Below are 15,787 nucleotides of genomic sequence, written 5' to 3'. Positions count from 1 at the left end.
TGATCACCATTCTTAAAAATAGCAATGGCAGGAATTACAGCAAAACTAGTTTCAAATGAAGACTTGCATAGTATTGGAGAAGGGTAAGAGGAAAGTTTTTCACCCTTTGTAAATTTTTTCAGAATCTCCAAAATACGCCTGATAATAATCTGAGATCTTATAATGATTTCCATTAAAAACCCAGGTGAAAAAGAAGTACAAAGGTCTGTCTTGGATGTACACAGTGGAGTTACAATCAGAAGGAAAGGATATTAATATTACAGAAAGTCAGTATCTGAATAAACTTTAAAATTTAAGAACAATAATAAACTGTTCTTAAAACAGCAAACTTTTTATCACAAATTGTGAAAAGAAGTGGAGCCTGGAAGTGACACAAAATAATCATTTTTCCCCCACCTCGCTCCAGTGAAGACTCCATGTGAGTGTTGTGCCCAGTTCAAGTGTGACAGCATTAGAGCTGTCAGCCCACAGAAAAGATGACAAGGGAAGGCAGAGGCCATTGCATGGAAATAGTCTGCATTGTTGCAAAGATTTCAGCAAAAAAGAACAGGTTAAGCTGGTTTCCATGTCTCTGTTGAAAAGCCCAGATGAAGGAGTGTGAAATGGCAGGGGAGATTGGCTAGAGATGTTTGGCTAAAGGGCAAGAAGAAAAGTCTTTGATTTTTGCAAGAAAAAAAGACCCAATATATATGTCTATTTCCCAATATTTATGTATATTTTTATTTTTTCTTTTATAGAAACTAGTCTGCCAGTGTAGGCTGCTCTATTGTCCGTGAAGGCAAATGTGTACATCTGGAGAGTAATTCTCCATATTCTGACACGAGTAACATAGGGAGGACCAATTGCCCTTTGGATCTTGTTCTCCTATTTCACTCAATAATCCCAGATGACCTTTTTTGATTCAATAGCTAATCCAGGTAAGGTTAGGTGAATGAGTACCTCCTTAATTCACAAAGTAGGTAATGGTATTTTCAATAACTTCTTTCCATGTAACTCTTTTCACAGCTCTCCCTTCATTTTTCTCTACAGAATCTACAGCAATGCTAAAACACAAATGCTCAGGATCAATTTATTAAATTTTGCCAGAGTTTTTCAAATATGTGAAACCTCAGCCTAATGCTCCATTATGCTGAACAAATAATTCCCCACGCAAGTGCAGAGTGCACTTAAGTCAGTAAAATTTTGCTTTGTGCACTCTATGCAGAAGCTCAGAATAACTCTGTAAATGGCAATAGCTGAGGCTCTGAAGGAGTTTCTGATAACTCCACATATGGAAAAGCCAAAGAGGGCTTAAGGGTGCTCCTTTTGCAGAACTTTCATCCTGATTATTAGGTAAGAGAGCTCACATTTTCACTGGATTCAGCTAAATCGCACCTCTCAGTGGTGAGTTATCCCTAAGACACCTAAATATACACCAAAGACATTTAAATTCGATTTCACCAAGCTTCAGCCTTAAAAAGTAAATTAAAAAATCAAAGGAGTAGAATATCTCTGCTGCACTGTCCCTATAAAATATATTCACCCCCTCCTGCTCTCCTTTTTGAACCGCTAAAGGTGAAATAAACTGTTCCCCTGCACCTAAGAGCCCACAGTTTTAATTTCAACTACAAACATTTTCAGGGGAAAAAAAAAAAAGTATTTTAGTTACCTCCAAATCCATGTTATTATCATATGAAGAAGCTTTAGATGAAAAGACCGAATGTTAATAGTTTTGGTGCTGTGTTGGGGTCTCATATCAACTCTCTAAAGCATTTTCAGCCTTGTATTTGTGCAGTGGACATGCATCCAAAATGAATCATTTTGTTTAGAGAAATGCTAGGAAGTCACACTTGCTTTAAGTATCAGCACCCTGTTACTGGAAACCACTTTTTACACTGAAGCTGCTCTACTTTTTGCTATACCTGTGATAGAGCCAAAGTGCTGCTAAAAAGATTGCATTTGCATTTTAAGACAACCACAGGAAAACAAGTCTTCTGTAAAGCTTTTGTGGTAAATTTCTCCATCTATTATCTTACAAGACATATTTGTTAGTTCTGTGTTGTCTCAGCCAAGACTTTAATGTCAAACGGAGGTAAGAATCTGTACAGAAATATCAAAGTATTTTCTTTCAGTTCCTGATAATAATATTTCCCATTTACTGATGTTATTATCTTAATTCCTGATAACAGCTTCTTAAATGCACCATCTAGCATGCAAGAATATTGTTGTAAAAAATCAAGAAATTGTATTCTGCCTGGAAAACATGGTTTACAATCCTACTTTTTTTTTTTTTTCTTTTCCTAGCAGTTGTCCAAAGAGGATTATGGGTTTGATATTGCATTTAGCAATTTATAACAGCCTGATTTACTTTAGCTTTCAAACAACAGCATTCTATGACTTGCCTGTAATCCAAAAGGCAAGGGGCCAAATGCATCTGTGGTGTGACTGTTAGAACCATGAGAATAATGCAAAGCATTACTTTTACAACAACACAATAAATAAAATAATTGAGCCTTTCTACTTCAAATTAGGTGCTTGTGTTATTAAAATCTTAAATCAAATACCGCCCTAGAAATGTCCTATGTTACAGGTTATCATGCAATATACTATAACTACTGTTCTTAACTTGTGATTGCCATTCATTTCAGTTTCCTAAACATTGATTTGTTTATATTGTGGGCTATGTCCTCTGATGGCTTTTGTAGTTGAGTATCATATTGCTAAGGAAGCCTGACATTCCACTAAAATTGGAAAATAATAGCAGCTTATTCAAACACAAGAGAATCAAGTCAAATATGAATCAACATTTTTTCTTCAACCACTAACTAAGATATTTCTTCAGTTGACTTAAAAAAATTCCACAGAAAAATTGAGGATGCTGTCTCTTTCTATTTCTTAACATGATAGCAACCTTCCTTGAACAGAAGAAAGAAGTCAGCCAGTGCCCAAGGAAATGAGACCTACAACATTTGCTCTAGTAGGATGCAGTGTTGGACAAATACTCTAGAATTTCATTTGGGATGTTCACAGTCTTCCTGCTGGAACACTTCCATTTTAATAAAATGCTTTAATATTTACTGGAGGACAAAAATCATTCTTCACAGTGAAAGACTGTGAGGAGACCTGGGAGCTACAAGAACTCAACTTTGGGCTCCCTTACTACCTTTTTCATATGAGGTTCCTATATAATCTTCTCAGATATGAAGGATTAAACGAGACTGCTCAAACTATAGAGCATCTGGAAGAAAAGATTTCCAACTATATCTTTTCTTGGAGTAGTTTCAGTCCATGTCAAGTCAAGAATCAGAGAAAAAGAAAGTTAACATTCTGCAGCATTTTAATAAGAAAACTCGCTAGCAGGTTGTAGAACCTACTTAACTGCAATTTTAACTATATTTATACAAAGTAGAACCATGATTCTGAATGAAATCTTGATGGTTTGGTGTGGAGTTTGATTTCCTTTTTCTGTTTGTTTACACTTGCAAAACTTCAGCATTTTACTAAGTAGTTATTTGCTTTGTTGTGCTAAACTTTCAGCTGTGTGGGATAATAATTTTTTTTCCTGTTATCATAGTTAGTGATGGACTGATGTAAGTAAGCTGGATGCAAGTCTTCGTACTGTGGGTGAACAAAAGACCTTTTCTAATTTTCAGTTTGGGTATAACAGCACTATTGCTCGTTATGTTTGTCAGATTTCAGAGATACACTAAATCTTTGGGAACAAAAAATAAATCAAGAAAAGGAAGATGTCCCTGTCCATGGCAGAGAGGTTGGAACTAGATGACCTTTAAGGTCCTTTCCAACCCAAACCAATCTGTGATTCTGTGAAGATACCTAAATTACTTGGGCTGGAAGATGCTGCCAGAGAACTTCAGGAATCAGCTGCAGTCCTTCCAAATAGAGAATGACATACAAAATAAAGATGGCACTGGGGAGAAAAATTAAAAAGAAGAAAATTGTCCACATATTGTGTAGGAAGCTCAGAGAATCTGAAGATTCAAAGTATTTTTCACTGAAAAAAAAAGGTCATATAAAGTGACACAATTATTTCAGAACTATAAAAGAGACATAGTCCCTTTCTTTAGTGTCAATTGACATTTTAGATATCTGTTGGATATTTTGCATCATGTTTGTAATGAAATGAAGTCACTTGACCTTGAGCAGTTAACAGATGGACTAATTAGAGATTGAATTATTTGTGTTACAATTAATAACCAGGTCAGAATGTCAAAATGGGATTAGTTATTAACTTAATTTTGCAAACAATCATCACTGCAAGCCAAAGTAAACTGGATTTCCCTGATGAGCTAAAAAAAATCAAATATGAAAGCTGAATTGTATATGACAAATTGGGGATGGGGAGAGAAAAATCAGAAATATATAATTATAAGAAAGAAAAAAAAAGAAAAATAAAAGAAAAAACTCTCAACCTTAAACGTATCTGAAATAAATGTAGGATAGCACAGTTCAACACAACAAACATTTTATCAGGAAACACCATACTTGACAAAAATTGCATGGTAACACCCATGCAAATGCATTCATAAGTATGTATCTGAATGGAAAAAAAAAAAGAAACAAGCAAATGTTAGATCTCAACAAAATGTACAAAGCAAAAGTCTGCAAACCCATGGATTATCACAGTGTCAGACAACACTTTTCAGTAGAGATATCAAAGCTGAAGACTTATCTCAGCATAAATAGTGGAAACTTAATATGAAAATAAACAATAAAGTATGTTTAATTATATGCATAAAATTGCATTGGCAAAGCTTGTGTAAGAAGAAATATCAAAAAGTAGGATTTGAAATGAAGCAACAATTCTTGGCATACATGAAAAGCAATATGTAAATGCACTGAGGTGTTTAACTTGTCTATAAAACATGGTTTGAGGGATAATCAAATTCAATAATGTATTTCCAAGTCAACGCTTTTCAAGGGATATAGAACCTCAAGAATAAATTGCATATTGGTGCAGGCCCCAGTATGACAGCATAGATATACTAGCTTCGTTAAAGAAAAAAACCCCAAAACATCAAAACTTGACCTGATGGTGAAAGCAGATGTTACTAAATGGTTTCAGGCACCACATGCTTAAGTTAAGAGTATGGTCACAGCAATAAAAGAAAAGATGTTAAAGGTGAATGTTGATACTAAAATCATTAATAGGGTCATCAAAATATTGTGCTCTATGAGAATAGGAAGCTCTTTTCAAACAAATACATTCAAGGCAATTTTCTGTCTTAAAAGCAAGTCCTAACAGAGTCACTTTGATTAAAAGAATTAATGTTCAGCACTTTTAACTTACTTTTATCTACTTTGAATTCTCCTTATGCCTGTTTCAGTATCAGAAATGTCCAGATTCTTGGCTAGAATGCAAAAAAGTGAACACCTTTTCCAAATGACTTCTCATTTGGAAAAAAAAAAAAAAAAAAAAAGAAAAGAAATTAAAAAAAAAAAAAAAGAAAGGAAGAGAGAAAGAAAGACCAACATAATGAGAAACTGAAACAATTCTGAAATGTGCCCAAGAAAAGATCTTCGTAGATTGAATAGGCTTAGATGCCAGATTAAATTTAATACTGTTATTTATGTAAGACAATAATTTGGCATGAAAGTTTACCAACCATACCCATAAAAAACTGCAGTCAGCTGTATAGATGGAAAGTCACCAAAATAAAACCAGCTGTCCAAGGAGACATCTCTAGCTTGTCACAATGAAACAGTTTCTCACACAGGTATATGGAGGATGATGTGATTATTTTAAGTTCTGAAATTTATTTTCTTGGCAAAAAAGCCATCATGGAAAAGAATCTACAATTTTGAGAAAGTAGTTTGAAATAGAGACATACAATATAGAGATAACTTTTTCCTTATTTTTACATTGGCTTTCAGTCTAGTTGTTGAGCAGATTCAGGAAATGCAAAAAGATATTTCTTTTTGGCTTTATATTGCATACTACCACTCACACACACCCCCACAAACACATACCCCTTATTAGCATCTGCAAAGATTGCCATGTTACTTGGAACCCAGCTCCGTGTTTGTGCTGTCCTGCCTTTATAACCCTCTCCTATAGTCAGTGTGAAAGCTCAAGAAGCTAAGGATAATGCTAACAACTGACAGTATAGTCTAAAATTGGATGGCAAATGTAAAAGGACAGCTCTTTTTCTTCCAAAAAAAGGTTATCTGCTCAGCAGGATGCTGGGACCCATTGGCAGAAACAAATGTTCTGCAGTTTGTACTCTGACTTGCTGTATCTAACCTCTGGATAAATTACTGAGAGGATTTTCCCTAGTAAGATTTGTCTTCTTACGCATTTTGCACAAGAATTAAATCCCCACCATGTTGCATTGCATTCCACAATCTTTACAAGTGTTTGGTTTCTCCTTGGAGGCATCCAGCACATTGTGCACTTCTTCCCAGAGTCCCAGCCATCACCAAGGACATTGGGGCATGGAGTGGGGGGTAAAGAGAGCAACATGAGCAGGCAGGACAGGGATTTGGGCAAAACCAAGAGTTACAGGCTGCTGAGAGCAGCAAAACAGCCCCTCTGAGGAGTGATGAGAGCCTTGCCACATGTTGTATACACAAAAATTGTGCTGCTGGCCAAGGCCGGGAGTCATAGGAAGAGCTGAAGCTGAGGGGAGATGGAGGGAGCAGCCAGTTCCCAGCTGGGCCAACAGCACCGAGGTCTGCCAGGCATGGCTGGGCTCATCAGACAGTACAAGGCCCACAAGGGTGGAGGCCCACAAGCCATTGAAAACTCCTGCAGCTAGATTTTGCCAACACATCTGACTAATCTGGAGCACGTTCCCAGCTCTGCTTCACTGCAGCGCTGCTTTACGTGTAGATTCTAACCATGTTCAGGAACAGATCCGATCCACTATCCTCTAAGGTGACTGCCACGAAACCTACAGAAAAGCAGATGGGGTGATGGGGTAATGGTGAGGATGCCCACACCCCTTCCCGGTTCTTTGTAGTTTCCATACTTCCCCACTGCAAGGCACAAACATTGCTCACATCATGCTTATTCTCCTACTATTTGTGTTTCCCAAGCAAGTGTGGAGATCAATTCTTTCTCACCTCTACAACCAATCCTTTGTCGCCTCCATACTGCATTCTAGCCTCTGCCCTTCAACCCCACCTCAACACTGATGGGGAGAAAGTGAAATTCCAACACTCATCTAGCACAAATAATTGCAAAATGTTCAAGGCAACCCTCTCCTCTCCACATCAAGCTTTTACCCACCAAGAGGCCAAGTCATCCTGCTTTCAAATCTCCTTGGAAAAGTTTGAAATGTTTAAGTGACAAACTAATGTTCAGTATAAAGATCCAAAGGGGAGATATTGTGCTCTCCAAGGGAGACTGCACGTTTCCCTTCCAACCCTGCCTCAGTTGAAGTATTACAATAATGACAGATGAGCTCCTCCAATAAGAGGCTTTGCTTTCCTTGACTTTAGTGCGCAATTTTCCAGAGTTTTATGCAACACTTTAATCTCATGTATTTCAACTCTGTGTTCTCCTGCTATGTTGCTTATGAAAATGGCATTAATAGAAACAGAAAATCTGTTAAGCAGGGTAAGTGCTGTATTGCATGTGAGAGCAAAACAAGCAGCCCCTGGCACCAAGCACTAAAAGGATTCCATTAAACAGAAGGAATAAGGTCTTCCAACTGGCAGAGTATCATTTTGCTTTGTTGACAGTATATAGTATAATGATTATCTACAGCTGGGATGGGGAAGTATAAATCATCTTAAATTTTTAAAATATACTTAGCTATGCAGACCACAGGAATACAGAACATTCTTACATTGATTATGGATATGGGATTTTATTATTTTATTTGGTTTTAAGCAACAGTTATTTATAGGAACTAAGTGCAACTCCTACATCTTCATTAACAACTGCTTCAGATCATCCAAACTGCAGAAAGTGCTGAGAAATTTGAATAAAAACACTTGTCTGACAGTCTCTTCACAAAAAAAAAAAAAAAATCTTTAGTTTAAATAAATCTTGCAATATACCAATCTACTTTTTTCTTTGTTTAAAAAGTTATTTTCAGTTTTAGCAGATTAACTTTATTAAAGAGATACTGTCTAAGAATACTGAATGATAAGAATATCTGAACAAGGAAGAAAACTCCCTAATAAAGTTGTTAGCTGCAGATTAATTCCTTTGTGCAAGTGACAGAGACTTACAGGATATTGATAATGACTAGGCAAGTAGTCTGTAGGAACCTTGCACATTTATCTTTCACCAATCACCATCTTATCTTTTATATATTAAAAAGAAACTCAGAAACTGATAGTGTGGACAGCTTGCTGACATTAAAATTTCTCCTGTTTTCTTCACCCTCCTTTTTCTTTACCCTTTAATATAACCCAAATATATTAGTCAGCAACTATGGTAACACAGGACATTGTCTTCACACAGGATTTAGGACATGGGATTCCGAACCTAAAAGATCCATTCACAAAAGAAATAACACTCAACATTAGGCACATTTAGAATCAGATTTACAGAAGAAGCATGCACATGCATTAGCAAAAGACTTTTTTTTTTATTTTCCTGTTTTTAAATTCTGTTTTCATCACGTTGCTTGTTTTTCACATATAAAAATAATAAAAATGTAGGCAAATATTAATTTTTCTTAAAGACATCCCAGTAAAAAGAATTCAACGTCCCATACAAAGTTACCATGTATGTTTAGAAAGCAAACAATATGTTTCAGAAAGGAATGGCACATCTTCCTCTTGCCTACATTGTAAAAATCCAGACACTTTTGTTGAAAATCGTATATTTTTACAAAGTAAGGTAAGCACAATGGTGGTGTGTGGTAAGAGTAATCTTTCTTGCCCATAAGGCAAACAATAGGATTGATTAATATTAAGGTAGGTGGGGGAGGAAAGTTAAGAAAGGAAGGGTTGCCAAGAAACTGTCACTATGAATGTTGGCCAGAAAACAAGTTCTACTCTGTGAAAAATTTTGAAGTTTTGGAAATCTAATTTTCCTCCACATCAAGATGAACCATCCACTCTTAAACTGGGGAAACCGTTGATTAGGGCACAACCCTATTCATCAGCCTACTGATACTGGTAATACTGAGGCTCAATCTATCCTGTTGGAATATCAGATTAAATATTCATTGATCTTGGTAACATCTCTCATTCAAGAAAAACATCCTGACTACCAAGAGAGTAAGTATGACATAGCTTCTTATGAACTTGGCTATAGAGCAGTTTCTGTATCTTTGGCTGATGGAAAAAAGATGGGGGGGATGGGGTCTAATGCCACTTTTTTATTCAGCCTAAGCCATCAGTTGAAGAGTTTCTGTCACAGGTGAGGGTTTCTCAAGAGTAGCTACCACAAACTAGTGTGAATGTGTCCTGCTGCAAATTTCTCTTTCATTTGATTTGGGGGAACCAAGCCAAAGAAAGTTTCTTTTAAAAGGCTCTATTTTTGTGCAAAGTTTTGATGGGTCAGCATTTTCCACTAAAAAAAAACAAAATGCAAACTTTTCCTCAGAAAATCCCTAACCAGCTCTAGTCATCACTTTCCAGAGAGGTTGCATGTCCATACAATGGAAATTACAATGTACACAGAAAAGGAGCTCAGAAAAGTGTATCTCTGTGTCACCTGCTAAGAATGCCCACAAAAACAAAATCGTCACTGAGCAGACTGAGCACAGAAGCTTTGGCAAGATGTTCGGCATCCTACAGAACTCTTACTGCAGGAGGAAAATGACAGGTTTTACTGCATGTGGTGCTTCCAGAGTTTTTTCTACTTGCCCTCTAAGATCACAAAATATCCCACTTTGAAATCCTATTTCAAAATATTGGTATTTTAAAGTAGGAAATGTAGTTATGTCTTGGAAGCCACCAACACCACTTGCCATACACGTTGCCTGAAATCCTCAGACCTTCCCCAGGTCCCAGACACTGTGTGTCGCTGCCCTAGCTCTGCCCACTCCTGGCAGATCCTTTCCCTGAATTGTGGCTGTCTTTTGTCTCTGTCTGTGCAAAGGTCTGACCCTAACGATGTTGCCGGAAGGAAGGAAGGAAAGGTTTGTAGAAACCTTTGCAAACTTTTTTTTATACCCTTAAACATCTCCCTAGAGGGCCAATCGAAATGCAGAGTGAGCTCTTCAGATATCCAGTCCAAGGGGGACACTTCAGGAAAGAAATTCAGCTAAAGAGCTTCCAGCACTTGATTACTTATTGTTTGTTCCTTCCCCCGCCTTCCCCCCCCTCCTCCCCCCGGATCTCATTGGGAACATCTAATGAAATTACAAGTATTTCAGTCTGGAAATAGCATATTCATGCTGCTGCATTTCAACAAGGACATTCCCTTTCAGCAATGTGTTATCCCGTGTTTTGGGTATTCCCTGTCAACTTCTGTTACTTAACATTTATTCTACCGCTTGAAAATTAAAGGTACGTGTTCACGTCTTGAATAGAGCACCTATGGGCAACGACGGGATTCCCTTCTCCCGCTCTCGGCGGCCCCAGTGCTCCCAGCTCCCGTTGGCCCGGGCCGGAGGTGGCGGGAAGCAGCGACCTCTTCTCCAACCCCCTGACCTGCCGTGCCCCCCGCGAACACCCCGCCGCAAGACCGCGGGCTTGCCCCGACCCACCGCGGCGTCCCCGCTTCGCACCACATCTCTCCGCTGGCGCGGGAGGCGCCGGGCGGGCACCGGCGCACCCAATGCCCAGCCCGGGCACGGGGTGGTTGCTCCTGCTCTCAGGTAGGAGCTGCGGGCGCTTGGGTGTCCCCGCCTGTCCCACCTGCCCGGTGCACCGCCCCGAGCACCCACCCGCGCCCCGTCGCAGCGAGGGACAGGGAGAACAATGCCGCTGTTCGGTGGAGGGGGGTCGCTAGGGAAAGGATAGATAAACTAACCTGCCACGGGGATGGTGATGGGAAGCAGCAGCAGTTGATGGAGCAGCAAGGCGGGCAGGAGTTGGGTGGCCCGCATGGTGCTGGCGGCCCCCCCCGGCGGCTGGCAGGGAGGAGAAGAGGAGATGGCTCCTCGGAAGGACCCTGTGCACAGCCGGTCACTAGAGGAGGCAGAGTGAGCCGAGCTGCTTTTTATTACGATGATCTAAGTTTGTTGTGTGATTAACTGGAAAGATCTGGGTCCCAACTCCCTCTTACGGTAAGAAACTGTTTAACAACATCCCCTCTCTGCCTCCTCTCCTCCTCCCCTCCCCAGGAGCTGCCTCCCCTCCCGCCCCGCAGGCAGCCCAAGGAGAGGGCTCCCACCATCTTATCCCTCCCTCCATCTATCCATCCCTCCCTCCCTCCTTTCCCCCGCCTCCCTCCCGCCTCCATCCCCTCGGGGCTTAGAAGGAGCAGCCTGCCTGGACCGGGCCCTCAGCTCTTGCCCCGGGGCTAGTGTCTGCTGCCCCCGAGCCTCCCTCAGCCCCTCCTGCTCCCACAGCCCCCTTTGCCCTCTCACTTGCAGCCAAACCAAACCTCTCCCTCCTGCAGACATTTCCCTTCACAACCTCCCCCTTTCTCCACCTGCTCCTCGGCCCCATCCCAGCTGTACCCTCATCCACAGCCATCTCAGCAGGACTCCCCACTGCAAAGCCAGGGACAAAGCAAGGCCAATTTCCCCACTAAGGAAACACCTTTCCTCTGACCTGTCCATGGCTGCCTACAGCCACCAGCTTGGCCTTTCCATCACCCTCTTTGGCCACCTGACAAATGCCACTTCCCCAAAAATTGTGACAACTCTGATGAATCTAAAGGTCAAGTATCAGCTGGCTGGCATTGCTCCATGGAGACAATCCCAACGCAGGGCCTGACCTTCCTTCTGTCACAGGCAAAGTGGCTGAAATTCTTCTGTTGCACTTCATTTTAACCTCATGGAAGCAATGGCTTTGGGTTTTGTTTAAAGTCATGAGACCGGCCTTCATGACACGCAAGTGTTCAAAAACAAACACTTCAGGAAAAGTTCTGCCTTAATTTAAACTGTTCCTTTCTCCCATGCACCCACCTACCATCTATAGCACGAGTGTGTGACAACACAGGAAGCCATTTCCCTCCATTTTCCACAAATAAAGCAGAGACCTGTATGTGGCCTCATGCCATGTGATTCAGAAAACGGGTTCCCTTCTCCAGCTCAGACTCCTTTGCTCAGACTTACTATCCATACTGCTGACAAATACCTCTGAGTGAAACAGCTTTCCTTAAAAATGGATTGTTTCCCAAGCCGCAAATATGGTCAATTTTTATTCAATTTTTGTCTATGTTCCCAAAACTTGGCTTTTTTTTCACCCAATTCATGCCCAGTGGCAAAACATAGAATTTCCATTTGGGAATTACTGCCTTGGGAAGTGAAAGAAAGCGGACAGAAAAGAGTTGAGAGAGAGTCTGTGAAGAAAATATTTTGAACATTTGGCGTTACAGGAAAAACACATTTATGTGAGGAAAAAAATACTTTCTGCTGCAGAATGAAAATCATTTCTAGGGGGTTTATTTTACTCTCCTTGTTTTTCTCCCAAGAATACAGGTTAATCTACAGGAGTTCCTTAGAGATGCACAACCTGAAAACTGAGAAAATTTATTCCACTGGCCAATGACCTTGTGTGAAATCCTTGTCCACTGCAACTGACAGAACATATCTAAGGCATTGTTTTTCTCCCTATGCTCAAAGATAGACATGAATGTAAGCAACAAGCAACAAAAATAATCATAACACCATGCTGAGCCCAAAATAGTCACATTCTGTTAACCAGATGTATTTGACTTGTTGTCCATGAATGTGATGAGTGACCTTTTTTTGGTATAAAGCAAAAAATCATGCACCATTAAATTCAACTAGATCTTTTTTCTTTGCCACTGGCTCCCCTGAGAGGGTATTTGGCCTGTAGTCAGGTTTCTCCTGAATTTTAGGAGGATTTCTGCTGTGTCTCTTGAGGACTAGGTTGCTCCCTAATGGAGAAAATATTTTGCTATATGGATACCTATTATTAATACATAGTCTTGTGTATTATTCATGATGTAGCTGCAGTTCTGCTTTAGAGCTCAAGTCATGGGCATACGCTTCTTTGGCTGCATATGTTATGCTGGGCAGGTGCAACTCCTTAGCCCTGGTTCTCCATTTGTCCAACTTTGGGGACCTGCTAGATGACGCCTCTGCTTTTTTCATAAGCCCTATATACCTCCCCTCAGTAGAAACTAAGGCACGTGAGGTGGAAGGCCAGGGAGAGAAGAGAGATTAGGAAGGGAAAGATCCTATAAATGACATATTCAGATGCTGTATTTGCAGGCAGTAAAGACAAAGCTTTGCCCCTGGATCTGGGAAATGAAAATGCTCTTTGGTCCTGCGATATACGCTGCGAAATGTAGTGTGATCTTTTTTCTGCGCCTTCTTGCCCCATGTGTCTTACAACTGAAGCATAATATTTTAGTTCAGTTCAATCAAATTTTACCTTGAAACAAATTTCAATATGAAGGAAGGCTGCAAAAATTGCACTTCATGCTTAAGTTTTCAAAAAGAATTCCATGTTAAGTTTCACATAGAGAAACTATGTTGCGCATAGAGAAACTGAAGTTGTTAAGTTGCACATAGAGAAACTGAAGATCTAAATATGATAATAAAAAGTTGTGGGTTTTATGCAAGAATATTCTGTTATGTGTTCTGACCTTTTGAGGGCATGTTTTCTGACCTGTAAATCTCCTTCTCTTTTTCTGTTTTTAGGGCTTAGCTGAGTGTGGAGATTTTTGGCTTCTTTTTTTTTTTTTTTTTTTTTATTGTTTTTGGCAGCATTGCAAACTTGTCCCAATAACCTGACTTTCAAATCAGTGCAGCTCTGTATTAGGAAAGCAGCATAGCATTTCTGTATAAGATATCTAAAAAGAAAAGAGTTACTGCACACTTTACCAAAGTCGTATTTGCTCTGGACTGCCTACATGAGTAAAAATGTTTGAAAAAACTTTATTTTGGTTGGAAAAGTAAGCAGACATGACCAAATACATAGAAACTGCTATTTTTATATTCCCTTTTCTGACCATAACCACAGTTGGATCTGTTTTTCAGATCTAACTTGCTATTCAGAAATGCTAGATATTCACAGTTTTGGCAGGAATCTTCACACAGGGTAATATCAAGTCTCAATTAGCTTTAAGGAAAGCATTTCTAAATGAACCAACATCTGTCATATGAATCACCTTTTGTGTTCCACATAAACCTTTTTACCTCTTGATTTATCTAGTATAGGTATCACTCTGTTAAGGTCCTACTGAATAATAAACCAAATAAATAAAATAAACTGAGATTGAGACTAAGCAGGGAAGAGGCTGAGGAGTGGACTGCAAGACTGGACACTGCGGGGAAAGGCAGTTTAAGCAGAGCTTCAGCACAAAGCAGGTTTCAGTACTTGATGAGGCACCTCAGCCAGAGCCCCAGCTGGGCACATGGCACCTTCCAGCCTAAACCCCCAGCCTTCTTCATGTAAAAACAAAAAGGCAAATAGGGTGGAAAGGCTGAAAGGAAGAGGCGGAAGAAAGGGATAACAAGATCCAAGCACAGTGATTAATGTCTAGTTGAAAGCAGAAGCTCAGAAACTCCCCTGAGTTCACCATTTTAGATTCAGCCAAAAGGATTTTGCATGTCGTCATATTAAATGCTGCAGATCTGAACTGCTGTTCCCAGGAGACAAATTCACCACACCAGTCAAGTGCTTAGAGCCCCTTGCAGTGAAGGAGAATGCGGCACCTGATGGGGCTTCTTCTTGATTAGCCATCAGGGAAACCCAAAGACGAAAACAAGAGCCACACCTCCACCTGCAATGTAGGCACTAACCTACAGTCCTAAGGCAGTCATTTCTGCAAACATGGCATTCACAGGTAAAATTCCATGTGTATTTAATAACCTAAACTGGCTACCTTTAAAAAGCTTCTTATTCCTTCAGCCTATGTCAGAGCTTAAAAATAAAAATTAGTCAGGGGTTATTACCTGGCTTTGTAGGCACAAGGTATGGTATGATTTGGCTTGAAAATATACAGTTGCGCTTTACCCAAAACTGGACTTGTGCAAGCAGCTTCACACCTTGACTGAGCCCTTTCATGGTACAAATATGCAAAATAATGCAGGGTATGTGTAAAATTCAAAACAGTCTAGATTATCATTTTATACACAGATGCATGCTCCTGGGAAATGAAAAGTACAGTCTGGAAGTTGCTGAGGTTAAAAAGGCACATGAACTCCAAAATGACTTGGCCATGCTTGGTTCCACCCATTACAATTCACATATATTTGTAATAGTTAAACACACATAATTCACAACTCTCCCCACATCCAGACACCCAGGTGCTCAGGTCTGGGTCCTAAACCCTACTCAGGTAATCCAGCATTCATCCGTGCAGTCAGTTAATAACATAAATCCCTTATGGTTTTCCTATACAAGACATACTTTAACTGCTTTTTACATATATGTTATATGATAACTAAGAGTAGCTAAGATGAATAACAAAACAATTTTTAATTCTAGTATGAAAGCTGTTTAAGACATTTATGGCATGGTGCCCAATGGCTGGTGCTGATAAGTCCTTCAAGATCAGTCTGGAAATTACTATTTCCAATATTTAGGAGGAAAAAATAATAAAGGAAAAAAGCAATAATCTATACTCAGCACATTGCTATTAGTAGGAAATATCTGCTCACATTTTATCTGATAAAAATTCAGATATTTCCACACCTCAATACTTAATTTACAAGGAGATAAATTTTGCAAACAAACAAGTGTGCATTCAAAACAGTTATTTTAATAAAAATTCCTGGTAATATCCATTTGAAAC

At 39.7% G+C, this 15,787-nt stretch overlaps 1 protein-coding gene across 2 annotated transcripts in view; it reads right to left on the bottom strand.

Annotated features, from left to right (window-relative positions):
* The window catches only part of HGF (hepatocyte growth factor), a 59,343-nt gene extending 48,241 nt beyond the window's left edge, over positions 1–11,102 (bottom strand). For both annotated transcript variants that reach the window (XM_030480476.1, XM_030480477.1), the window contains exon 1: positions 10,880–11,102. In XM_030480476.1, coding sequence (XP_030336336.1) covers positions 10,880–10,955 — 76 coding nt within the window. In that variant the 5' untranslated portion in view covers positions 10,956–11,102. The remainder of the gene's footprint in view (positions 1–10,879) is intronic.
* Positions 11,103–15,787: the final 4,685 nt, after the last annotated feature.

The sequence above is a fragment of the Strigops habroptila genome, chromosome 3, assembly GCF_004027225.2.
Source record: "Strigops habroptila isolate Jane chromosome 3, bStrHab1.2.pri, whole genome shotgun sequence".
Taxonomy (NCBI): Eukaryota; Metazoa; Chordata; class Aves; order Psittaciformes; family Psittacidae; genus Strigops; species Strigops habroptila.
The sequence above is the reverse complement of the archived record's forward strand: the minus strand, read 5'-3'. Positions and strand labels throughout refer to the sequence as shown.